The following is a 27356-nucleotide window of genomic DNA, read 5'->3' on the forward strand; positions in this document are numbered from 1 at the left end:
GGGGCCAAGATGGATATATTGTCCTTTCTAGAGCTGAGTGTCTCTTTTACTTCTCAAAACACACAGAGTTACAAGAGAAAGAAATGATAAGGGTAAACACCAAGTTCTACTTATACAAGACTGGCTCTCAAATTCTTTGATTAATGGATTATTGAACTAAATAATGACTAGTTGGTGCCATTCTCTGGGTTAGAGATTGGTGGAAAGTGGGGTAAGATTTGGGGAGGAAAGAATATCATGAACCCCGTATGAAATGGGAAATAAATATAAAGTATATTTAAATTATACCTTAAATGTGCAATTTAGAAACCGTGATAATTGAAAGAGGGCCCAGGCTGTCACTTTCCTTTGATAATATTAAAATCAAGATTCTTAAACAAAACGTTAACATAAATACTTAAGCCACATTTTACTACCTGAAAATTGACATGGTATGACATGGTGTGACAAATCATTCTTATATGTTCATTAAAATAGGACCTTAAAGGACCCAAGTTGGACATTATTTCCCAGACCTAGAGTTAATCTATATTTTTTTAAGGAAAATAAATTACTTCTTTATAACCATTCCATAATTCACTTTTCTTCCCAATTCAGATTGTCTTTCTCAATCACTTCAAATTAATGATATGCTTATCACACAGTGGCCTTACAAATAGCCAAGCATATTAAATCATAGTTTATATCAGGTAAACATTCTAATTCGAAAACTTCTGAAGAGGGGGACAGGCTGGTTGAAATTTCTGTCGGTCATGAGACTGGCAATTTGTCTGTGAAGCTGATACCAAACTTCTACAACAGTAACCAAAGCATGGAGCAGCAATCATCCACGTGGAAAATAACTTGAAATGTCACAGTCCTTCCTATGCTATGGCAATTTAGCAAGTGATGATATGACTGATTCAGCCAGAAAGGAAACTGTAATGAAAATATTGGTTTGGAACACAATGTGCCTAAGATCTCCCAGCTTTTTGTCTCCTCAAAGGTCAATAGACTTTACTCTTTGAAATATGAGACACGCCAAAGAATGTAGCATTTGGAATATGAACCTGCATTCATGACTTATCTGCTTTGAAGGACTTCTCTACTGCAGACTCTAATAGAAAAGAAAAAAAAAATCAATGATCCTCGTCATCCACAAAGTCCCTACCACCACCACACCACCTGGGGTGAAATAAGGCTTTAAAAAGGTGATGCTAGGGATCCCTGGGTGGCGCAGCGGTTTAGCGCCTGCCTTTGGCCCAGGGCGTGATTCTGGAGACCCGGGATCGAATCCCACGTCGGGCTTCCGGTGCATGGAGCCTGCTTCTCCCTCTGCCTGTGTCTCTGCTTCTCTCTCTCTCTCTGTGTGACTATCATAAATAAATAAAAATTTAAAAAAAAAAAGGTGATGCTAATTTACTGATTGAAGTTTACTTTTATGCAAATTGTTTTGGTATAGATTTATAACATGGATATGATTTTAGGTAAGTTGAATTCCTAAAATGGATCATCTCAATTCAAGGACTTTTGAGTTAATAAAGGAAGACATGTTATATAGAGAGAATCCTATAGATCCCATTTCTAGAGTTACGTAACCAAGGCTGCAAAGAGGAAGTCAGATTTGGATAATGGCTTTGTCTTGAGTTAATACATGTCCATCTCATTCTGATGCTATTATAAATATGGATCTTTAAAAGTCTCATTCTTTTGAATTTTAATATATAAGTGAGTCATTAAAATATTGGCTATTGGCTTCCTGTCAGATTCTGCTTGACATCATATACAATCATGTTAATAAGCATATTGGTTTGCACATGAAAGCTTCATAAATATTCATCAACCAAATATACCCTCTTAAATTTAGGAAAATTCCAAATGATAAAAGGGCCTTATGTGCTTTTGATTTTTTAAAACAAGTCTTTCAGGCAGCCCACATGGCTCGGCGGTTTAGTTTCACCTTTGGCCCAGGGCATGATCCTAGAGACCCCGGATCGAGTCCCATATCAGGCTCCCTGCATGGAGCCTGCTTCTCCCTCTGCCTGTGTCTCTGTCTCTGTCTGTCTGTCTCTCTGTCTGTGTCTCTCATGAATAAATAAATAAAATATTTTAAAATAAATAAATAAAAGTAAATAAAATGGGTCTTTCATTTTATAAATGGAAAGCTCAGGCCCAAAGAAGTGCAGTGGTTTGCACAAGCACACATTCACACATAAGACTTAATATTGACACCCACTTTAGTACAATAGAGAATATAATGGAATGCTAAGAGCAAGTACCTGAAGGTTCCCTAAAATCTGGGCTGTTGAATCCTGACTCTGCCATTTACCAGCTGTTGATGAACTTATATGTGTATTTCTGAACTTGCTACTCCCACAAGGAAGAAAGTTATTAACTTTGAGCCTATCCATTATCATTTGCTCCCTCCCAATAGGAGTCATATTTTTTCTACTTGAGCAATAACTGATATATAACATTATATAAGTTTAAGGTGTATAATATATGGATTTGGTACATTTATATGCTGTAATGATGACCTACAGTTTCTCATCCTTAACTCTGACATAGGAAGGGCAGACAGCCAACAGCCCAATAATGAGTTCACATTAGAAATTTTCTATATACTACAGAAAAGCAATCACGTTCTTCAAATATATTTGCTGGACTCAGTATCATGGCATATGATCATGATTCAGTTTCCAAATTTCCATCACCAAATGCCGCAACAGAAATGAGGAAATGCTTGTGCTCCCCCGTTACAAAAGAAGACATGATACTGAAGTCAACAATTATCAGATTTTTGTCATGGGTATGTTCACATAGACCCACATAGACTTGGATATCTCCACCTGTGAACCTGAAGTAGAGCAGTGGGGTCCATATGAACAAAATGCCCAGGCTGGGTCTTTAAATTCAAGGCTCCATGCCACCGCAGGAGAAACCAGCCTGCCTTGAAAGAGCTTACATCCTCATGCAGTTGGGAAGTCAAGATGAAATCTCTTCTGCAGTGGAAGTCCAGGATAGGTGGGAAAAAGTGGGGCACCTCTTTCCATAGGTAAAGGGGAGAAAAAAAGATTAATAAAGAGTAGGTCAAATAAGATTTAAATACATGTATTGAGATATGCCCAACGATCATGGTAAAGAACATTTCAACCATTTCTAGAGTTAGCTACCATGTCAAATAAGTAAGCATGTTGTGAAATGACAAAATCTCAGTTCGAATTAGTTTCAGTGTTCTCCAATGTATAATTTAAGTATAAATTTGTATGTTGTTTTCTTTGCCTATTTTAGGTAGATTGAGTGAAAGTTTTAGCTTTAAATAGTGGCATGGTATGAAGGGCTATATTAGGTATGAAAAATGAAGAATGCTGGGAACATGTGAGTTGGGTAAGAACTAGAAGTGAGGTCATTTGGGTAGGCATTTTGCTGAGCAAAAGGCAATAGATAGCAACCCCCATTTTTTGTATAATTCAGATATCTTAAAGCTTTTAGTTCTAGGATGGACTCACATTCTTTCCAATGTAAACTGTAAACTAGCTTGTTAAAAACCAAGAAATTTGGATATCATGTTTCTTAAACTCGGTGCATCTTAAGGGAATATTGAAACTTCTAGTTGGAACTGTTAGCCATCTGTCTTCTGTCAATACCAAGCATAAATGTGGATTACTTGACAGCATTAACCCTAAAAGCCACTAAGATGATTCCCCTGAAATGAAAGGGGAAAAAAAAAGAAAAACAAGAAAAATAATGTATATGTCACTAATTTTTCTTACTGCTGCTAGCACTCACCTGGCAGCTCACTGTGGTGTTTCTACCAAATCACTCAGCGGCCTCCTCCATGGTCAGTGACAACCTCGAAAGGCTACTTAGACACTCATGTCTATGACAGGCCAGTTCACGGACAAATACAAAGAAGGGCATTTTTAAATTGAGGCAACAAGGCCCCAACATGGCCATGAAAGTGGGATCACAATCTTTTTTGTTTGATTTATACAGTAACCACTGTTCATTTATGTATTGATTAATGATATTTTTACTTTTATTAAGATTTTATTTATTTGAGAGAGAGGAGGAGAGAGCACAAGCAGGAAGAGTGGCAAAGGCAGAGGAAGAGGGAGGAACAGTCTCCCCACTGAGCAGGGAGCCCAATGTGGGGCTTGATCCTAGGACCCTGAGGTTATGGCCTGAGCTGAAGGCAGGCACTTAACCAACTGAGCCACTCAGGTGCCCCTAAATATATTTTTAAAACAACTAGGTCACTCTTAGTTCACAGTCTAATAAAGCCCCTAGACTTATTTCAGATAAAATGATTTGGTTTAGCTAAATTGCGAGACTTCTTATTTATCCCTGTTAAAGTTTAATGAAGAAAAAAAAAAGTTTAATGAAGCCTATCAAGAGGCTATAGTCCTTTATTTATTCCTATATTCCTTTCTCACACGTATGCCTTCTGTAGAATTGATAAGCATGTCACTACTTTTTCCAAAAATAAAAAGTTGAAGACACACAGTCAGAGAAAGACTCCTGAAAATGATTTTCTATTCACCTACGATCCCTCCTAATACTTTTATATTTAATCCACAGAGAGGTCTTGAAGAATTTTGCCAAATTCCTTGCCAAAACCTAGCAAAAACCATTCTTGCACTCCAAAGAAATAATATATTTCTTTCATTGGAAGTAAATAATTTTAACAGTAGAAGATATCTATCTTTATTACCCATTTTCATTAGATCCAAATGAATAGTGTTATAAACTCTCCACTGTTCAACAAAAATACTGGAAGTTTTGAATTTTAATAAATTCAAAATTTCCTCAATGACAGTATTTTCCTCAACTGGCCTGTTATTTTCTTTTTTTTCCTAAAGATTTTATTATTCATTCATTCATTCATTCATTCATTCATTAGAGACACAGAGAGAGAGGCAGAGACACAGGCAGAGGGAGAAGCAAGCTCCATGCAGGGAGCCTGATGTGGGACTCAATCCCAGAACTCTGGGATCACGGCCCAAGCTGAAAGCAGATGCTCAACCACTGAGCCACCCAGGCATCCCTGTTATTTTCTTCCATGGGTTTTTAAAGAGCAAATTAAAGAAAGTTTCTACCACCCTCCAAATATTTTTTTTTCAAACTTCACAGAGCACGTGGAGTTTCACCATTTAATATGAGACACATACAAACACAAGTACACAATATGTACAAGTACACCTTGACATCGCTAAGTTGTAGAAGCATTATTTCAGGTGTTCAGGAGGCACATGTGTTCAGTCAGAAGAAAAATGGGACTTTCTTTCAAACAATAAGCAAGACTATTTAACTGTAGTTATTTCATAAAATAACATTGCCATGGAAATACATTAGAATAAGCATATTTATTAACTTAAAATTCAGAGGTTTTCTGAAAATATCGCCATCTATAGCTCTTGGTATGGGCTTTGGCTAAATAAAACTTTCCATTTGGACCATGGCAGTAGTTGGGCAAAAGGAGTCCTTGTCATAAACAGCTGCTATTTTCATATTATTGTTAGAATAAGTATAGTGGCACCTGAGTGGCTCAGTTGACTAAGTATCAGACTCTTGATTTTAGCTCAAGTCATGATCTCAGGATTGTGAGATCAGGCCCAGTGTTGGGCTCCATGCTAAGCATGGAACCTGCTTATGATTCTCTCTGTCCCTCTCCCACTGCCTGCCTTCCTTCCACCCCCTGCCACACAGCTTGCATGTATGCATGATCTGTCTCTCTATTTAAAAAAAAGAAGAAGTATATGGTCTTCTGTCAATAGCCTTTATTTACTCATCGACCCATTTAGCCTTCTCCTGCTCCTCTTCCTGATATTTCATTCTTTCCTTTAAACCCGTTCACACATGATTCACAACTTAAGCACTATGCTTAACTTAATGTATTGTAAATAATTGTAATGTGTTGAGGAGAATTATCTTGATTTCAATTGACATTTTAAGACATCTTACTTACAGGAAGATACCCGTTCTTTGCCTATCATCAGGAGAGTGCATTTTTTAGTGTATTTGATCGTGTAACAGTCATTTCTCCCAACCTGAAATGCCTAAGCTCAAAAATGACTAGTCTGATCAAGTCCTTTTGAGCTATTTAAAAAATGCAATGCACGTAAAATCATACTTCTTTTCACCTGCCACAGCATTTAATGTTTGTATCTACTACCTTCTAAGTATGTGGGGCATCTGGGTGGCTCAGTTGTTTAAGAGTACAAGTCTTGGTATCAGCTCAGGTCATGATCTCAGGGTCATGAGATGGAGTCCTGAGTCAGGCTCCCTGCTCAATGTGGAGTCTGTTTCTCCCTCTCCCTGTACCCTCTCCCCCTGCTTGTGCTCTCTCTGGCTTGCTCTTGCTCTCAAATAAATAAATAGAATCGTTTTTAAAAATTTAAGTATTATACATGTAAAACTAGGTCACAATTTCCTTTATATCAGATAATTTGTGATATCAATATATAAAAATTAAAATGAAAGATTTGAAAATTAAAAGGGGAAAATTAGCAAAGCTCAAAAATTTTCTAACAGTTCTTTACTCCTTTATTTCTTTTATATGACATATACATGTTTATTAGCTTTTTTCATTTCAACTTTATTGGAGGATATATAAAATTACAAGATACTTAAAATGTGCATCGTGGAAATTTGATATATTTATACATTGGAAAGGACTCTCACCATCTAGTTAACACATCACCTCACATACGTGTACACACACACACACACACACACACTTTTTTGCATGTGTGAGAACATTTAAATTCTACTTTCTTAGCAAATTTCAAGTATATAATACAGTGTTATCAATTATAGTCATCGTGTTTTACATTATCCTCAGATTGTATCCATTTTATAACTGAAAGTTTGTACCCTTTTACAAACCTCACCATTTCTTCCCCATTGTCCAGCCCTGGAAAACTATTTTTATACTCTTTGTTCCTATGAATTTGATTTTTTAAATAGATTCCCCGTATAAGTTATATCATGCAATATTTGTCATTCCTTGTCTGACTTATATCACTTAGCATAATGCCCTCAAAGTCCAGCCATGTTGTCTCAAATAGCAGGATTTTCTTCTTCCTCATGGCTAAGGTAATATTCCATTTTCTTTATCCATTCATCAGTTGATGGACACCTAAGCTGTTTCCATATCTTGGCAATTGTAAATAATGCCACAATAAACATGGGAGTACAGATACCTCTCCAGTATCTTATTTTCATTTCCTTTGGATGTATAGACTAAGAGAGATTACTGGATCTTATGGTAGGCCTATTTTTAATTTTCTGAGGAACTTCCATACTGTTTCCCATAGTGTTTGGACCAATTCATTCCCACCAACAGTGCCCCTTTCTCCACATTCTCACTGACACTTTTTTTCTCTTGTCTTGATGATAGCCATTCTAACACGTGTGGGATAATATGTCTTGGTTTTGATTTGCATTTCCCTGATGATTAGTGTTATTGAGAACCTTTTTGTGTACTTGTCAGCCATTTGTCTGTCTTCTTTAGAAAAAAAAATGTCTATATTTCTGCCCATTTTCTAATCAAATTTTTTGTTGTTTTTTTGGTTTGAGGGGTTTTGTTTTGCAATTGAGTTGATGAGTTATTTACATATTTCAGATATTAATCCTTTATCAGATATATGATTTGCAAATATTTTCCCCTATTCTGTAGGTTGCCTTTTCCTTTCATTGGTTTCCTTTGCTGTGCAGAGGTTATTAGTTTGATATACTTTCACCTATTTATTTTCGCTTTTGTTTGCCTTGTTTTTGTTGTCAAATCCAAAAAATCATTACCAAGACCAATGTCAAGAAGCTTATTCTCCATTTTATTCTAGGATTTTTATGGTTTCAGATCTTGTGTTCAACTCTTAAATCAATTTTGAATTTATTTTTGTGTATGGTGTGAGATAGGGGTCCAGTTTCATTCTTTTTGTACATAGCTGTTCAGTCTTCCCAAACCATTTATTGAAGAGATTATCCTTTCTCCATTTATTTTCTTGGCTCTCTTATCAAAATAATTGACCACACATGAATGTGGTCAAAATAGAAATTTATGGTATTCTGTATAATGGTAGATAGAAGGGGAGATACTTTCACTTAGGAAACCAAACAGAAATGGCTGTCATTGCATATTATCACAGTTTTGTCACACAATTCTTTGTGTGACATTCTAGCTTCTCTGTTCTGTTTCATTGATCCATTGATCTAGGTGTCTGTTTTTATGCCAATACCATATTGTTTTGATTATGATAACTTTATAATACAGTTTGATATCAGGACATGTGATGCTTCCAGCTTTGTTCTTTCTCCTGACTGTTTTGGTTGTTTGGGGTCTTTTGTGACCCCATACAAATTCTGGGATTTTTTTGTTCTATTTCTGTGAAAAATGTGATTGAAATTTTGATAAAAATTACATCGAATCTGTAGACTCTCTTAGGTGATATGAACATTTTAACAATATTAATTCTTCCAATCCATGAGCATAGTATATCATTCACTTTGTGGGGGGTGCTGGAGGGCATCTTCTTCCATTTCTTTCATCAATGTCTGATAGTTTTCAGTGTACAGATTTTTCACCTCCTTGGTTAAATTTATCATTAGATATTTTTTGTTTCCTTTCTTTTTTTAAAAGATTTATTATTTTTTTTTTTTTTTTTTTTTTTTTTTTTAGAGAGAGCACAAGTGAGAAAGGCAAGGAAAGAGAGAGAGAGGCTCAATCTCATGACCCTGAGATCAAGACCAGAGCCCAAACCAAGAATTGGACCTTAATAGACTGTGACACTTATTTATTTATTTATTTCATTCATTCATTCATTCATTTAGTTAGTTATTTTTATTTAGTTATTTTAGAGAGAGAGAAAGAGTGCGTGTGCACATGTGTTCATGAGCAATGGTGGGGGGGGATGTTAAGAGGGAGAGAGAACATCTCAAGCAGGCTCCTTGCCAAGCACCAAGCCCATCTCAAGTCTCAGTCTCACAACCCTGAGATCATGACCTAAGCTGAAATCGGGAGTTGGATGCTCAACCAACTGAGCCACCCAGGCACCCCTCTAGGTATTTTTTTCTTTGTGATGCAATTATAAATCAGATTTTTTTCTAATTTCTCTTTCTGATATTTCATTAGTAGTATATGGAAATATGCTGATTTCTGCATATTGATTTTGAAACTTGAAACTTTACTGAATTTGTTTATTAATTCTAACATTTGGTGGAATTTTTAGGGTTTTCTATATATAATATCATGCTATCTACAAATAGAGACAGCTTTACTTCTTCCGAATCAGAAAAGAAGTAAAGGATTCTTTTAAAAGACCAAAGATTTGCTACTCAAAATAGAAATTTATGGTACTCTGTACAATGGTGGAAAGAAGGGGAGATACTTTCACTTAGGAAACTGAACAGAAATGTCTGTCATCAGTATGTTATCACTGCAATTTGTCACACAACTCTTTGTGTGACATTTTATGGACATCCCTTTCCTCCAACTATCACCCTTGGGCTCTAAGCTGTCAAAAGTAATGGAGAAGGATTTACAAAAAACAAATTGTCACAACCTTTAAGTGTTACTTTCCCTCAGGTTCACTAGCAATAACTTAGCTGGGCTAGAAGACAAGTGTTTGATTCAACTTTTTCTTGGGTTTATCTCCTCTTGTTGACTGCAGTGTGGAAAAAAGAAAATCTCAGCTAAGAGAAGGCTCTGCTTAAGAAAGAAAAAAAGCTTCCTAGAAAGCAGAATTCCTTTTCAATTCCAATATGTTTCTAAATTGGGGATGGGATAATTAGAAGATGGGAAAATCCATACAAATCAATCTAATAAACCATAGATGCTCACTTCAATTTAAATCAATAAAATAATGTCCTAGGTATTTTCAGGGAAGTCTAGATTATTTTCTCAAGATTCAATCAAAGACAAAAGATAGGCCTCAAACTACTTGAAATACTAGTGAATGAGAATCATGTCAATTTGACTGGGGTGGTTTACTGCCAGGGGAAGGAAAATAGATTTGATCCTGCTGCTATTGCTACTGTTGAAGGAGATGATAATGACATTGGTATAAATCATTTAGATAACTGGAAATGGCCAGAATTGGCTTTTGAATCCAGGCTTGAGTGACTCCATGATCTATCCTTCCAACACTACTCAGTTCATCTGTAAGTTAATATTCTATTAATTCCTCACATCTCTTTGATAATGTGCCTAATTCATCAGATCCCCATTAGGAATCTGCTTTTTTTTTTTTTATTAGGAACCCATTTGGCTTTTGATTTACATAATAGAAGCCAGTAGAATTTTTCTAGTACTTTTGAACAAATGACTTTGTTTTAGAAAAAGAAAAAGAATCTGTAAGTATTTACATATATCTTATAATCATCCTCGGTATAAAAGTTAAAGGTACCATGAATGTAGGATACTAGGTAATATTAAATCATATGACTATTGTATGTGAAAAGGAATCAGCATTCTTTTATAATTAAATAGGAGAGTGAGTCACAGTCTTTGAGGCTTTGAAATACCTTCAGAAAGAAAATTATTTACCGGTGATTGACTTCTTTTCACCAGTAGATGGTCTTTAGGAAAAATCTGTTAAGTATTTGGACTAGCTAGCTTTGCAGAGTCTCAAAAAGAAAATCACTAATTTCCATGATAAATATGCTTTTGTTCTTCAGAAAGTTTTTTCAGGTACCAGGAAATTTGGTATGAAAGAATGTTTTGATTAAATTTGGTTTAAAAAAAATTTTGTATATTCTTATAAAAATAATCAATGGCCTCATGTTCTTTGTTCTTCACTATTCATGGTAATGATTTGTCTTTATTCCTAGAAATGATATTGAAAGTATTCTGACCCCAGCATTCATGTATAAATACTGTGGATAATTTGGTTTCTGAATAATAAGGACCCATCTTCAGGCACCTTTAGCTCGAGAATGTTGGGAGGAATTTTGAGTTCTTATGTGAAGGCTGAGAGTGGAAAACCATGCCCTCACTATTAACTACAACATGTTCCACCGACTCAGAAGTCCCAAGTCAGTTTCATATACCTGTTATCATCAATTCAGAGAAACCATTTGGAAAAAAGGTTGAGGTGTATTCTTGTGTTTCTAAATTCAGGGACTATAAAGAACAAAATAATCGACTTGGGGTATTTCCTGTGAAAATTTCAAGACAACATATTGACAGAAAAGATGAAAAAGATAAATGTAATCAACCTAAAATAGGTCATTTGATTGTAACTGAAAAGTAAATTCATTTGGCACATAAGACTACTTCTAATCCTACCACTGTCAGGAAGACACAGAGACAGAGAGACATGCATTGACCACTCAGTAAGTTTATCCAGAAAGAATGGTACACATGATTCATTCCAAAGTAAATTCAGGTTAAAATCTGGTGCCTAACCTCAACATACATCATTTTTTTCTTGTGTCTAAACTATGTCTCTAAAAAGTCTAACATCCCTCAATGTTTTCCTACCACTTAAACTATTTCCTTTCTTCTAGATGATATATAAACTGTGAACAGATCAATTGCAAAAGAACCCTAGCAATTATTGGATTAAAATTATTCTATGGAGAATATTTTGGGCAACTTCTCACGTTAGCTGAGCTAAAACTTCATTCCATAGTTTTATAGATGGTCTTGGTGCTTGAATTCAAGTCTACAAAAATAAAATGACTTACACAGAATTCTTGGCCAAACTTGAAGAAAGGATTTTGCCTCTGCTTCTCTTCAGAAATAGGATGCCTGACAAGCAAAAGGATTCAAGCAGAATTATAAGATTAGGAGCACAGAATCCTGTTGGTGCCTCTACAGGACCAATCAAAACTTCTCTATTTGTGTTGTCCTATGCTTGTTGGGAATAAAGATGGTTCAGATCCATAAGAAAAAGAAATAGAGGTCACATAATCAAAAGAAATTCAAGCAGAATCCAAAGGCTACAGACACAAAGTCACGTCTCTGCCCATGCATGAACAACAAACACAATGTTTTGCCCTATGCATATTGGGAATGAAGGTTGCTCTAACCCATACAGAAACAAATAGATCGCTATATACAAATTAGTACACATAGAAAGTTGCTTTTTATATAAGACTTTGGCAAGAACTGAACTTAAGTAAATACAGCTCCACACCACCTGTTGAAAATCATTTTGACACTACTGCACAGAGAGTTCTTTGCTCTGTGGATTATTTGCTGAGATTGAAGGTAGTCTGCATTTTATCATCCGTTTTCATTGTCTTGGCCCTTGTTCAATTCCAATTTAGGAGAATACTTGAAATAAGGTCTCTTCTAGGAAGCATGCAAACACTCTAGGAATTTGATGCTTTCCTGAATCATCTATCCTTGTTCTGTAAGTACAATTAAAGACACTTTTCCAGAACAGAACAAAAGAGATTAGATTTGCTTTAGTTAAATTGTCTAAAGACAGTTCTCAGTTGTGAATTTGCTAATGGCTTTCGTACAAATAATGGAAATAGAATCATGCTTTTTTATTAGTCATCCAAGAAGCCTTTCAGTTTCAGGTTCTTCTGGAAAGCTCAATCACCAAGGCTCTTCTTTTAACAACTTGGAAAATGTCTTGCCTGATTAGGAAGTTAGTCATTTCACATTTTGACATCTAAAACAATGAGAAGCTTAAAAACCACCCAAATTACATTTATAAGTAACAGGATACATCACTTTAAAGATGAAAAGCTCAAGGATCTGTGGCGCCTTTCTTTGTTCCTGTTAATCCTATTTTGTTCTTGAGTGGCAGATGTTTTGTAAATATCTGCATTTGAATTCAAACAACAAGTGTTGACAATTCATCCTCTAGCTTGGTAGAAAAACATTATGATTTTGTATTGGCAGCTTCTGTATTACGGAGAGTTAACCTTCCTTCTGTTTGATGTTTTCTTTCAGGATCAGTATTGTTCCAAGGCAAACCTGACCTTTGTCAGTCAGTTTTAAAACTTAGGATGGTTTTAAACAAAATGTGTTCTGAAAAGGAGTGAAAAGGAGTCGAATTCGGGAAATGTTCTTCTAGTCCTCATTTTCTGGAGACTGTTTATTCCTTCTTGTTTTAGCAGTTGCCTCAGACTTGGTCACAGACATCCCCTGAGGCTTTTCTTTTCCATTTATTTTATCCATTTAAGGTTAACATATTAAGAGTTTTGCTACCGAGAGATTAAAATAAATATGTTTGATGGAGCTTTCTCAAGGCTCCTGCACTGACCACAGCCTTCTCCCCTGACTTCACTGGCATTTCTTCAACACAGGCCATGTTAGGGCTACTGAGTAGAGTTCCTCCACAAGCTGCCACATTTTTCTGTGTGTTCTGGAGAGGGAAAAGACAAAAAAAGACAAGAAAGTCAGGGAGCTCATTTGGTGCTCTTTATAGAGACTGAAGGAAAATATATGTATCAAAAGTCTTTCTTGGCAGATCATGACAGATTTTTTTCATTTCAACCTTACCCCCACTTGACCACAATGCATAATATTTTAAATAATCGGATGTTAGAGTGCTAATGTACATGGAAACTGACCGTGTGGGACTGGAAAAGTTCATATTCATCTAACAACAGGTCCTACTCAGGAGCAAAGGCAGCAAAGAGGATAAACATCCCTGTCAGGGCTCTCACTCTTATTTTATTATTATTTTTTTTAAGGCCTCTCACTCTTAAAAGAATTGCTTCCTATGACAGAATGTCCTTCTTCTTTGGTCTTAATGTGTGGATAAATAAGAAACTCTAAAAATGGGCTAAGACAAATATACCAGGAAAGAACAAAGTCACCTCACATATCATAAAATAATACACAAAATCTTCAAACTTTTTCTACAGCAAGCAACATTCCACCAACCATTTCTAATGAATTAATCTCAATTGTTATTCATCAAACACTTGTTGGGAAAAACCACAGTATCTAATACTGAAACAGAAATGGGTTTTGTAGTAATTACTTGTTTCCTGTCTTAAGGAAAAATAGGTGCATCTCCTCTTCCTTGACCTTTTGCTCAAAATATGTGTTTGATACATTGGCCCAGTAATAAATTGAATAGTGTAAGGTCATGATCTCAAATTTAAAAAATTAAATAATATAAAAAACTGAAGGTATAAGGTAATGACTTCAAAGTACCAGGGTACCTTCCAAAAGAAGACACTTAACAACCAATTGACCCTTCCAGGCTTAGAAAACAAAAACTATTAGTACAAATGTGAAAGAAATTTAATTCTTAACAAAATTCCTCTCGATTTTCATCCGTTAGTGGTCACCATTGGACAAAAAGTTGGTTTATGATCAAGAACTAATAATAACTCAAGTTTAACTTGAATAGAATTAGAAATTGTGCCCACCTTATTAAATCCTGACTTCAAATAAGACTAAGGATAATGGAAAAAAAAAAAAAGACTAAGGATAATGTGACATTAACTCACAGGTACGCCAGAAACAAAACAAAAACACTCTTTCGGGATATTTTGTTGCCCATACAGTGAACAAATTAATGCATCATTTTTTTTCTACAGGAAAACTGAAGACTTTAATAGCAAACCCTCCAAGGTCAAAATGAATACAGGTACGCTGTCTGTTAGTTTTAAAACTCTTTAGCCTTGCTCTTTAAAAATCATCTTGGCCCCAAATCATTATGTTTAATACTCTGCTGATCTGATTGATCTAAATTCATACTTGATTTCTTTGTTTTTATGCTCCAATCTTACATCTATCCAAGGTAGAATTTTCTGTTTTGCTATCTACTTTTATTCCCCTTTTCTATAACCGTATCTTTAAATTCACTCCTATATGCCCTAGGAAAAGGGAGCATATCACTTGACACATACAGTTGAAATTGCTCACTTAAAATAGGCTAATTTCATAGGCAAATTGCTCTAGCAGAAAATATTTTAAATTCCCTTTTCTATAAAAACTTTATGTTAACAATGTTAGCAGAGTACCAAAGCTTCATATGAGATCAGATTAATTAAGCTAGACACAATATACATAAAGTCATAAGCATTATATTTTTAGAATGAGAGTAGTATCTCTAACTAGCTTCAACAACATTGAGGTCTCTAAACTCTGTATTATATACAGATTAATTGTAACAGGGTTTGTGACACATGCTGGGTACGTATGAATTTTTTTCCATAGTAGAAATATTTTAACTTTCATTTTCAGCTTTCCCTCCTCTGACATGGTTATATTCACTATCAGGTAACTCTGTTAAACAACTTTCTCACTGAAATTCTGTAACCTGTGTTCTAAAAATACCATTTCCTATCTACAAGTGATCACTGAAAGTTGTTTTAGCCAGTTACTCTGTGGCAGAGGAGGAAGGGTAGTCCAAGATAATTTCTCACATCATGCAGTTCACCTTTTTGCTATCTCTTGTTGTTAGCAAAATGCCCCAAGGAAGGATTAACAATCATTGGTGAGAACCAATATCTAATCCCTAGATCAAGTATAGAGACATGGATATGTCTTTGTCCATGATTCTGTGGCTGACCTTAGCAAAAACTTGCAGTGGATGACCTTGGAGAATCATGGGTTAGCTGCCCCCCTGAAGATGCAGGTATAAATGTGGAGAGTAAGAGGCAAGATGAGGATAGTTAAAATAGTCAAAATAAATAAGGGAGGCTTAGAAATCAAGAGAAATGACAACCTTAGAAATGGACCAAGTAAAGGCATTTGGACAACTGGAGATGTGGAAGGTAGACACGGGAAATGAAAGGAGATATACTATTAGGCAAAAGGATTGAAGAAATATATAAATATGCCATATTCATTACAATGCGTTCAGTAATTAACCTTCCTAGTCATAGGATGCAATCCCTAATAGCAAAGTAGACAAAGAGAAAATTTATACATTTGCTTAGGTCTCCAGGGTACTTGAATCAAGTGAATGCTCCAGCAACATGAATGTAACTCTCTAAAGCATGCTCTCATTTAAAAGGAGTGAGCTCAGTTCTATATGGAATGCTAATTTGCATTTATTTTACTTATCTGGGTAAATTTACACACATATATGCATATAAAATATATTAAACATATGCATACAAAGTTGATTAGAATTGACTGGAGTTCTTTGTTTAAAATTCCAAAGCAATACTATAATATTGCTATAAAACCACACCACTTTAAAAAATATACATAGATAGATAGATGATAGATAGATATAAATCTTGCTATAGAAAGTTGAAAAAAGCATTGTTGCTATATCTACAAAATGAAGGAGAGATTAATTCCTAACTATCTGTACATAAAACTGGTCTTCATCATCTACCTATCAATCATTAAAGAGATCCAGTACTACTTTCAATGTCCATGCATCAGTCAAGTTTTTGAAAAAAGATTCTTTTAAATTAGCTTTCCATTATTGGTCAAATATGTTATAAAAGAGCCAAAGAAATGTGATTCATTTTTTCATACAGAAGTATCTAAACAATGTATAGAAATTATAAAACATGCAGTATTTCTACTCTTTGGACTCGGGAACCATTATCTCCTAAGGAAAATCTTAGCTATACCAGAAAGGGAAGAGAGAAAGACATCAAATAATTCAGTGTGTGATTTACCCATGAGTGCTTCCCAGAAATTAGAAGCAGCTCCCAGGAGTCCTGCAGGTCTGTGCAAGAGTATGTCACCTTGAAGGTGAGAGTGGCATCAAGATTCTTTTGTATGACCTAAAGTGTGCAAGAGAGTATCCACATTTTGAGATCTTAAGAAAATATCTTCCAGGAATAGCAGAAAGTATCAACACACAAGTAGAGAATCTAAGAGATTTTTCTGTTCTTAGCAATTTCACAAATGTCTCAACTTTTCGAAGTGAGCTCCTTGTTAAACTGTTAATAAAAAACTGATGCTCTATTCATTTTATGTAAATCTTAGAACTGCTTAGAATACAAAAATTGTTTGACACAGAGGTTCCTACCCTTTCTTGTTTTGCTGTGCCAAGATATCTTAGTAATTTTTAGGCATACTCTCAAGGCAAAAGAAATACCTAACAGTTCTATTTATTAAGTAGTAGGTGCAGACAACTTAATAAGTACTTACGTTCTACCAACTGAGAAGCAATTTAAAAAAATAATACACTGTAATAAAAAAGCCAATCATTTTAATTTATTCTTTATAACCACAGTTACTTACTAACAGGATGGTGTGTCTGTTGGAGACACACAAAACTTCTCAGACCATGGAATTAGAGCATACATCGCCACTCTCTTTTACTGGTCCAAAATTATTTTCAGAGGGGACTTGCTCTTTGCCCCTGTGATCACCAAAACCCAGCTTTTCAAAGATATGATACATTTAAAGGAAAACAGCACAAACGATTATGCTGAAAATGGGAACTAACTCAAGCTAGTGGTTCATGCAGCATCTGAGAGGCATCACTGTGTTCTCCTCAAGAACAGAAGAAGTCTTCCTCAAGCCCTGTGAACTTTCTGATGGGGCCTGAGGTGTCTTGGCACACGTTTTGGAACGATGGATTTAACCAGTAACTCTGAACCTCCTCATTGTGAAATTTTTCTTTCTCATTCCTGCTAGTTTTCAGATGTTCAGAGTTCCAAGAACTAGAAAATAAAATTTCTTAGAGGTCCGTTTCCACTTTCAACATCCTTGACTACGTGGTCCTTTTAGACCATTGATAGCTGCTATACATACACCACGTATTCCGTAACATTACCTCCATTTTATCTGAAACACTCCTTCCTTGTAGCTTTTTTTTTTTTTCAATTTGCTAAAATCCTATTGGTGCTTCTTTGAAAGATATCTTTAGTATTGTATGTTTCTACCATTTGTCTTTCTGTGTTTGATCTTTGATATTTGACTTCACATATGTTGCTTCAAATCATTTTTCTGTATTAGTTATTGTCTGCATTAGGAAATTTTAAACATGTATTTAAGAAATTATATTTTGATATGAGAATCATTCTACCAATTTTAAGTTCTATTGACCTTACTGCTTGTGATTTTACCAATAATTAAGTCATTACTCCAAGCACTCTTAAATCCCCTCACTTCGGGATCCCTGGGTGGCGCAGCGGTTTAGTGCCTGCCTTTGGCCCAGGGCGCGATCCTGGAGACCCGGGATCGAATCCCACGTCGGGCTCCTGGTGCATGGAGCCTGCTTCTCCCTCTGCCTGTGTCTCTGCCTCTCTCTCTCTCTGTGTGACTATCATAAATAAATAAAAATTTAAAAAAAGAGTTTAAAAATAAATAAATAAATCCCCTCACTTCCAGTAAACAAACTGGATACTTTTTTTTAAGAAATAAAGAAAAAGGGGAAAAATGAGAATAGCATGTGGCAATATATAATGATTATGTTATCATATTGGTGGTTATATTATTTGTTTTCCTAGTTACAACTTTCAAAAAGATTCCAATTTCAGTTGTTTTCATTCCAGGAGAATGAGCAAAACTATTTATTGCACATTCCATATACAAAGGAATGTAGGAACAAAATTGGAATCTGTTCGTAAATAGAACATGAACCTTCCAATTTTAGAAGTCTTGTTACTCTAAACTTCTCATATCCCATTAAAATAACTGATGCATTTTCACGTACTTTATTTCACATTGCAATGTCCATAAAGTGTAAGTATATGGATCCTCATCAACCTATTGTTCAAAAGTATAAAAACAATTTAATCTTTTAAATATTGGTCATTTCAATACTGTATATATCAATGTTGCCTTTGATTCCAAATAGGCTAATTATTTCCACAACAATAAGAACTATGAAAGGACAGAGAATTTCTGTAATGACATCTGTTTCTTTATAAATCCTATTTATCATACCATGCCTGTATCAGTTAATAACTTTTACTTCAAGAAGTGATTCCAGCTACCTTTAGGAATCATAAATAGCTAAAATACAGTAAAACCTAAATGATGAATACAAAATATGGTATACCATTGCTCCCAATACTGTAAGATCAGTTGTCCCTGACCCTAAGCGCTCTTCACACTGCTTATACATTTAACAGTAATTGAACTTAAATGGCATAAACAAAGTTGAGTTGTATGTTTCTGTTTTCTTTAAAGGAAACCCATAAAATATTAAGTATAAAATCTGTGTTTTTACTAAAGCAATGGCGTCTGTTTCTAAGACAGACCCCTGGTTTTTTTGTTTTGTTTTGTCAGTTTTAGTTTGGGGTGGGTGTGAAATTTTCCAATGTATTCCATGGTTACTAATCCTGACTGTTCATCTTCCTCATGGATGTCTGGCACATTCCACTTAAAATGCATGATAGTGCATGTGCTTTCTCCTTTGCTGTGGCCTCTGCTATATCATTTTTTTGCTTTCAGATAGCGGTGGGTGTGCTCGCAAACGTGCTGCCATGTCTGTTACATTAACATCTGTGAAGAGAGTTCAAAGTTCTCCAAACCTATTGGCTGCAGGTATAATATCGCTAACTCACAGAATGTCACAATCGAATGGCTTTATCTGACCTTTCTCTCTTTCCAGAATTATCTCGTTTGGATGATGAAAGTAGCTGTAAATACCTTCCTAAAGCCCTACTAGTTCTTATTTTTCTTGTCTCAAGAATAGCTCCTATCCCTTCTGTTTTTGTTCTAAAAATAAAAAGCCAAAGGAAACTGATAGCTTGTAAAAAAAAAAAAAAAAGTTTTAAAAATCTAATTAAAAGCAACCGTCACCTGCCAAAAATGTTTTGAGTAACAACTGCAAGTGTTAATAACTAAGCTTTTTTTTTTTCTCATGAACTAAAGTAATGTAATGTTTAGTTAAGATAACTCACAGGTGCTTTAGTTTTTTTTAATCTAAAAACTGTTGGGGAGTGGAACACAGAGGGGCAGGGATTTGCAGGTAAGTGGATTATGATTAATTCACTTCTTCACCAAAGGTTGGAAACAATATGAAAGAATATTAGTTTTGATAAAGATCTTAAAACTTCCTTTAATCCAATCAGCAAAGGCCCTTCTAATATATATTCTTAAATGTCTTGGTCCAGGTAAGATTACCACGTACCCACAGATACATGTATCTGTAGAAAGCTAATTGAGAGTGTGATATTTTGGCACCTACTAAGGTGTGTCTCTTTATGACCTAGACCTGTGGGTACAATCTGTACAAGGGGCTACTGCTATAGAGGATCAAAGTGAACCCAGCAACCCCCATGTCTGGAGGCCCTGAGAAATGCCCATACCTTCCTGTGACTAGTTGGTTGGTCGGCTGACTGGTTAGTTGGTTTGATTATGGGTTGCTGAGTTGGGGTTCCTTGTTTGTTTGTTTTTTATAATATTTGTGGGTTTGGGAGAAGTTGGAGAGAGATGGAGTGTTTATATCATTTTAATTCACACTGTGCATATCAGTGTCTTTTACACACATACATTTAGTAGTTAATTAATAACTGAGAATGTCCTTGGATAAAGCCATTTGATCCTAAACTACCCAGCCATGTTGAGGAAAAAAAAACACGGTTTCATGTGTAGAATTCTCACTCTTAGCCAGCACCACCTCCAGTTTACAAATGGATTTCCATGTACAAGTTTAAATACCAGTCCAGGTGGTTCCATAATATATTACATTTTTAAAAACACAAATTGCATTGCAATGTATATAGTACAATCTCATTTTTATTAAGAAAAATATCTATATATGTAGTTGTACACGTTTGTTTGTGTGTGTATGGGCATGGAAAAATGTTAGAAAAACCCAAATGTGTTTATATTGAATACCTGAGGGAAATGAGAATGAAGGGAAATTAGAAAACAAACAAATAAATTGATCAGGACCAGCAGGTAATTGGGATGCCTAACCACAAATATAATTAACATTTCAACCAAGTAAAATTCTGTCCCAAGCTCTTCAGATGTGGACCATCTGAGGGGGCCACCTAGGGAATGTGGCATTACTTCAACAATGCCAAGTTGTTATGATTTACAGAAGTAACCATGAAGGAATTTATAGTGGATTGAAATAAAGATTGCCATTCTGGAAGGTCAAAACTAGAATATCAGTTTCATATCACTCAACTTAGCAGAAAAATGTTAATGCTTCAGAATCAAAATAATAGAAAAGATTTAATACTTTAGGAATATGAAATAATCTTCAGTAATAAAAGTATGTAATAGTTCTGGACCATTTAAACTGTCATGTCATTAGGAGTAAGATTTCTAGAGAATGAAGTCCCCTGAACTTTGTGGTTACATTAAAAATGCATCTCTTTAGTATTCATTAGACACATAAGATATGAACCATTTTTCAATGAAGATTTATTTACATTTTGAAGAAAGAACTCAGCCTCTCTTTAGGCCTCTTACATTATATGGTAGCCTTCATAAAAACTTATTTGACACAGTGTCTCTTTGTGAGTCAAAAGCAGATTAGTAAATATTTACTACATTTGATATTATTAAAATAAAACAATCTTTATGTAAAAGACTACCTCCACAAAGGATTCCAAGCTTCCCTCCATCCCCCCTAGGTCATAGAGTCAGTTTGAGCTACTACTCATCAACTCTTTATCCCTTAAATCAGTGTGTCTTTGTTTACCTTTAAAAGTAAAATCCCAATGGATAATTCAGAGCACACACTGATGTTTTCAACCAAAGCTAGAACCACAGTGATGACTATGTTGACTATTTTATTTTACCAAAATGCTTGGCAGTCTAAGACAACCGTGATACGGTGGTATGCTATGGTGACAGGTCCACTGTGCTAAGAGACTGGGTCCAGCCAACACATGTGTGTTTTATTCATACCTTTAGGAAATTTCATCTGTTTGTATCTCCAGTTTCCTTTCTTAAAAAAAAGGTGGGGAGGGTGGAGAGTAGGGCAGAATGCCTCAGTGGCTCAGTGGTTGAACATCTGCCTTCAGCTCAGGTCGTGATCACAGGGTACTGGAATCAAGTCTAGCATCAGGCTCCCCATGGGGAGCATGCTTCTCCCTCCGCCTGTGTCTCTGCCTCTGTCTCTGTGTTTCTCACGAATAAATAAATAAAATCTTTAAAAAATAATCTTTGAAAAAAAGAATTTGTGTTTCATTTTCCTACATCTCTGAGAACTTAATCATTTCCTAAACTCACAAGGATTTGTCCTAATTAAATAAGAGTAAATGAAGAAAATAAATAAAAAAGGCTTATCACAATACTTAGAAACACAGTAGGCATTCAATTAGTCTACTTGAATTAATATGTTTAATTAGTTCTTGCAAAGCATTTGAGCTCTCTAAAGAAAGAAGCTCTAAGAATTAAAATCATAGTTTTCAAGAAAAGTGTAGTTTATGATGTTTAACATTGCATACCAGTTATGAGGAATTTAAATAAAACATCAGGGTAAAAATTATGATGAAACAGGTACCACAAACACGGCTACCTAAAAATCATTATGTTGGAATCATAAAATCAGAAAGGACCTTTCAGGGCATCCAGCCCAATCCCCAAAGTGAGCCACGAATGCCTTACCAACTTCTGGGACAGGTGTCCACCACCTTCTGCCTGGACATGAGGAATGTTCATTGTACCAGCGAAGAGTGGGTTATGGTTCTTAATTCTCACAGACCCTATTTATATTCCCATGAAAAATAGCCAGAGAATGATAAATCTGCCCCATTTACTCAGTTCTTGAATTTTCAGAGAAGCAATGACCATCAACTAAAGAATGCTAGAAATTAAAGGCTCTGATCCCTAGACTTTTCACAAGTGAATAATCACGAATCATATTCAAGATGCTGGGCAAAACCATTTTCGCCATGAATCTGCCAAATCATTTACATGCCAGGCCTTATTTTTTAAAAGATTTTATTTATTTATTCATGAAAGAAGACAGAAAGGAAGGCAGAGGAAGAGGCAGGCTTCCTGGGAGTAGGGAGCCCAATGCAGGACTCAATCCCAGAACCCTAGGATCAGGACCCAGGCCAAAGGCAGATGCTCAACCGACTGAGCCACCCAGGCACCCCCCTTTTTTTAACTGATATTCTCTTCACTTGGTGTGGTTCCAGGATGCTTTCTGTTACCTGCTCCAAACCACCCTGTCCTCCCTCCCTAAGTTTTCTTGGCAGAAATTAAATAAAAGCAAGTCTACAGTGAATAGTAATCATGTGGGATGGTGTTGATGTTTCAATGCCTCCAAAGAATTATAATAAAATAGCAAATCAGGACTGGATGTGTTCAGTATCTATAACTGGATCTTTTTTAAAGAAACAAATGTTGTACACTTAACTATTTTTAAGAGACCACCCACTAAAGAGTAGACTTTAATCATTACCATAAGATTCATTAAAATGTGGATTCATCCTGAAGTTTTAATCCATGGTGATTTTTCTCCCATCCCCTTGTTCATAATTCTATAACTGTGTCCACCATGCAGTAGATTTCATCCTTATTTTTTGTATTTAATTATACTTTTAAAAGCTCATCGTTATGAATTACCTCATATTTCCTGTAGAAGAGGAAATAAGCGGTTTCATTTGGAAATCCCTGGGCCCAGGACAGAGAGAGAGAGATAAGCCCCTGGTTGAATCCAGAGTGACTGTCCTCTGAGTCTCACACTTAATATTTATCCCACTGTAGATTCTATAATCTCCAATGTGGTCACCTGTGAGAAGAAACAGAAGTACCTCTCTACAAACTATCAGTTAGAGGAAGTTTATTTCAAGTGTCCTTCAAATCTGCTCACTATCTATACCTCCTCCTCTTCACCATGTCTACAACCCTTGTACCTCCAAGCACCTGGCTCCCACCATCTCCATCCCCAGCCTATACCCACACAACCTTCTTTATGAGCCCAGTTTTATCAGACTAAAAGTGAAATGAACTCCTTATTATTAGGCAACTAATTATGATATAAATAATAATTATTCCTGCTGCTTCCCTCAAGTTCCCAAACTTGTTCCTTGTCCACAAACTCTCCATGACACACAGGTGGTCACTATGTCTCTCTCCCTGGGTGCCCCAAAGCAGAATTCTAATGATTGTTCTGGTCCATATCGCTACCCTGTTTGTTGTCTTTATGGAATCCTCATCATTATTTAAGTGATCGAAAATTTCAAGCATTTTGCCTATGACTCTTGAAAGTTATTTTTTACTTTGCAGTACCTATTTTATTACTCTGATATTGAATTCATTGGCAATAAATTCTGTCCTGAATTAGCAATTATTATAAAGGGTGAAGATTTGTTAGTCTTCTCTAACTCCCCTGACCTGGAGATACAGTAATGTACTCTGTGCTAATTCAGATTTCTTTTCTTCTTCCCTTGGTTTGGAAAGAATATCAAATATTTTATCTAAAAATCAAACTCTCATTTCTCGACTCATTTTTATCACTCCAAATTCATGTGTTTAGATTTCAAAATATCCCATAAGCGTTAGAAAGAAAATGAAGAGTCCCTTTTACATATAACATTCATGTTCTATTAGGCATTGAAATACAACATTTTAATAACAGTCTCGGGGAGCCTGGGGAAAGAGTCCAGGATTGGACAGATCGGGCTGGATGACCCTTAAGGTCATTTCTAAAGTTCAGGCTTTCTGATTCTACAGGAAGTTGACCATGTGGTATGAAAGAGCCAAGCAATACAAGACGATTACCTCAAGAGTGCATAAGTTACAGAAGATTCTTGAATGTATAATTTGAATAAAACTGACAGTAAATATGTCATTGAGCCACTCACTTTCCAGCTGCATTATCAAAAGCAATTTGTTAATACTGAAACTCATTTTCCACAGCTTACTGCAAGACAATGGAATATATTATAAGGGCTCTCTCATATTTGAATACACAATGACTTTAAAATGGCAATAAGAAGAAAATTCAAAGTTTAGAGAATGATTTGAAAAATATCACATAATATGGTAGAAACACATACACTTTCTTAAAGTATAAAAATGAAATGCAAACTACAAAAAATTGATCGCCACCTAACACAGGAATTGAGTATGGTTAGTAACACCAGGGCACTGAAAGCTAAGTATATGGTGTTAATTTAATGCTTTGGAGAAGCAGCCATTGCTTACAAACCATTTTAAAATCAAACAAACCGTTTGATATTTTAAAATTCATATATCCAGCTTAGGCAATAGCAAAATAGAATTGCATGATTGCAATATTATTGAAGGAAAAAAATCAGTATTTGTTATATGTTCTTAATTACATATTATACTTAATGAATGATACTGTCATTGAAATAAAACTAAATGCACAACCCTTCCATTTAGTAGATTTGACTTACTTAGAGTTTTACAAATGAGATACTGTTGGCAAAAAAAAAGAAAAAAGTGCGTGTGGGGTTTTTTTGCCAAATAGTCTTTACTGGGTTGTTCATTTCTTTTACCTTAGTATTAATTTCAACATTTCTTTTTCTTTTAGGGCGTGATTCTCAGTCACCAGACTCAGGTACAGAAAATCTATTCTGAATAATCATTACATTTGTTGTGAGTATTTCTTAACATATCCATAGTCATATTGTTGACCTCACAGTAAACTTCAATTGCATATACAGTTATGTCTATTAAACTAAATTTAATTTCTAAAAAAGAAATCTTCAATTTTGGAAATAAAAATAAATTTTACCCAAAAGTATGTTAAAAGTGAATGTAGATATTTTTGTATCCAATTTGTTTTCCCTTAATAAAAGCTTGGAGATCTTACAATGATCGAAATCAAGAGACACTGAACGGAGATGCTACATATTCCTCTCTTGCAGCAAAAGGTTTTAGAAGCGTTCGACCAAATTTACAAGAAAAAAAATCACCAACTCAGGTAATCTTGCACACTCTTGTCTACTGTGTTATTTTAAAGCATCCTATTAGACTACTGCTGTAGATTCTCTTCTTGAGTTCCATATAAATATTTAGATACATGTTTTATCTTTAATATGTTTTGCTCTTGTATTTGTATTCTTTGCCAAACTTTATTTACAACATAGAAGACAAGTTTTAAACTCAAAACAGGCTTTATGGAATTTATTTTTTCTGATTCAGTTCATAAAAGTAGATCACTTTCTAACATAATGTTTACAATATTTTCTAATTCTTAAAAAGCTGGTAGCTGATGCTTTGGATTTTGAAGTTATGAGGTCAGCAACACAGTATTTATTCAATACACATGAGTTATCCAACTGTGTATTATATTAACTAAAAGGACTCTGTGTTGGAGATAGTAAAATTGTGCCCCAAACATGAAAACTGTTATTAAAGCAATGTGACTAAACATACAGTACCTATACCTCAAAGTCTAAAAATATGCCAAGAGAACACATGTTCCTTTTTAACGTAATTTTTCAGAGTATAGGTGGAAAAAAACTCCATAATGTATTCTCTATAAAAACTATTTTCTCCCAGAGAGCAATATTGATAGTAAATTAAAATGCATTCTAAATGGAATAAAAATGATCATTTAATTAGCCAACAAAATGTGTAGAATAAGAAGAAGGTATGACGTTGCTTTACTTTCTTTAAGGGTAAAGTTGACACTGGTTTCTATAATGACTAACTTTGACTTTCTCTCTGTTTTTTCTTCAACATTATTTCTCTCTCCGGATGTTTTTGGCAATCCAGGCACCCTTTCCACCACCCAGAAAAGAGAGCTTTTGTGGCTCCTTGATAACCAATCACACAAAGGGTGACATTTTAAACCAACTAGTAACTAACACACAAACTCCCTTCTGTACAAAGTACTTTACTAACAGAAAACCTCTTGAGGGAACTATGTATTCTAATGATGAGTCCAACCAGACAATTGTATATTCTGAAGAATCTAACACAATGGTATCATATACACAAAAAATCACTCATCCACTACCAGCAGCTGCCAGCACTGGTCCCCTACAAAATGCTGATATCAGCACCCCATTTCTACAAGAGGACTACATGCAAGATTCTCAGACTCGAAGGATTTCTACATTGAAACTAATCCATAACCAGGATGTAGGAAGTAATGTCCACTTTAATACTCCACAGTTTTCCCAATCTGTGGAAGTACCATCATTCCCCAAAAGGCCTTGCTCACCGCCCCCTAACCCAGTGCCTGAGATACACACAGCATCTCTTTCCATTCAGATAACTCCCGTTTCAGGACACGATCCTAAAAGCCACAAACAGCTACCTGAGCTTTCTCCAGAGACTACAAAGAAACCTCTTCAGCAAGAGAGACAAAAATCTGCAGTTGCTGCGGCCTCTCAGTCCTCAGACTGCCGGGTGGTACATTACACTTTCCAATCTCTTGTTACAGGTGTTCAGTAGAGACCCTAACTCCTTTGCTTTGGGCTTCTTCTATAACCTAATGCTTTGTTAGTCTCCCAGCAGGAAGGGAAAGGAGAAAGAAACCATCTTCCTCATCTTCCTATTTAAAATCCTACTAAATTCATCAAGAAATTTCTAAGTACCTTTTAATCAAGAAATAGTAATATATATATAAATGTGCATTTAT

General features: G+C 35.3%; 1 protein-coding gene across 14 annotated transcripts in view; it reads left to right on the forward strand.

The window, feature by feature from the left end:
- SORBS2 (sorbin and SH3 domain containing 2) overlaps nt 1-27356 on the forward strand; it is a 214851-nt gene that overhangs the window by 102910 nt on the left and 84585 nt on the right. For 6 of the 14 annotated variants that reach the window (XM_055315725.1, XM_055315716.1, XM_055315726.1 and 3 more), the window contains exons 3-7: nt 14494-14543; nt 19274-19366; nt 25296-25322; nt 25633-25688; nt 26486-27127. In XM_055315725.1, coding sequence (XP_055171700.1) covers nt 14534-14543; nt 19274-19366; nt 25296-25322; nt 25633-25688; nt 26486-27127 — 828 coding nt within the window. In that variant the 5' untranslated portion in view covers nt 14494-14533. Of the gene's footprint in view, nt 1-14493; nt 14544-19273; nt 19367-25295; nt 25323-25563; nt 25689-26485; nt 27128-27356 lie in introns of all 14 variants that reach the window. The other 8 variants (XM_055315715.1, XM_055315714.1, XM_055315717.1 and 5 more) reach the window with 3 other exon arrangements.

This window comes from Nyctereutes procyonoides, unplaced genomic scaffold (assembly GCF_905146905.1).
Source record: "Nyctereutes procyonoides isolate TBG_1078 unplaced genomic scaffold, NYPRO_anot_genome, whole genome shotgun sequence".
Lineage (NCBI taxonomy): Eukaryota > Metazoa > Chordata > Mammalia > Carnivora > Canidae > Nyctereutes > Nyctereutes procyonoides.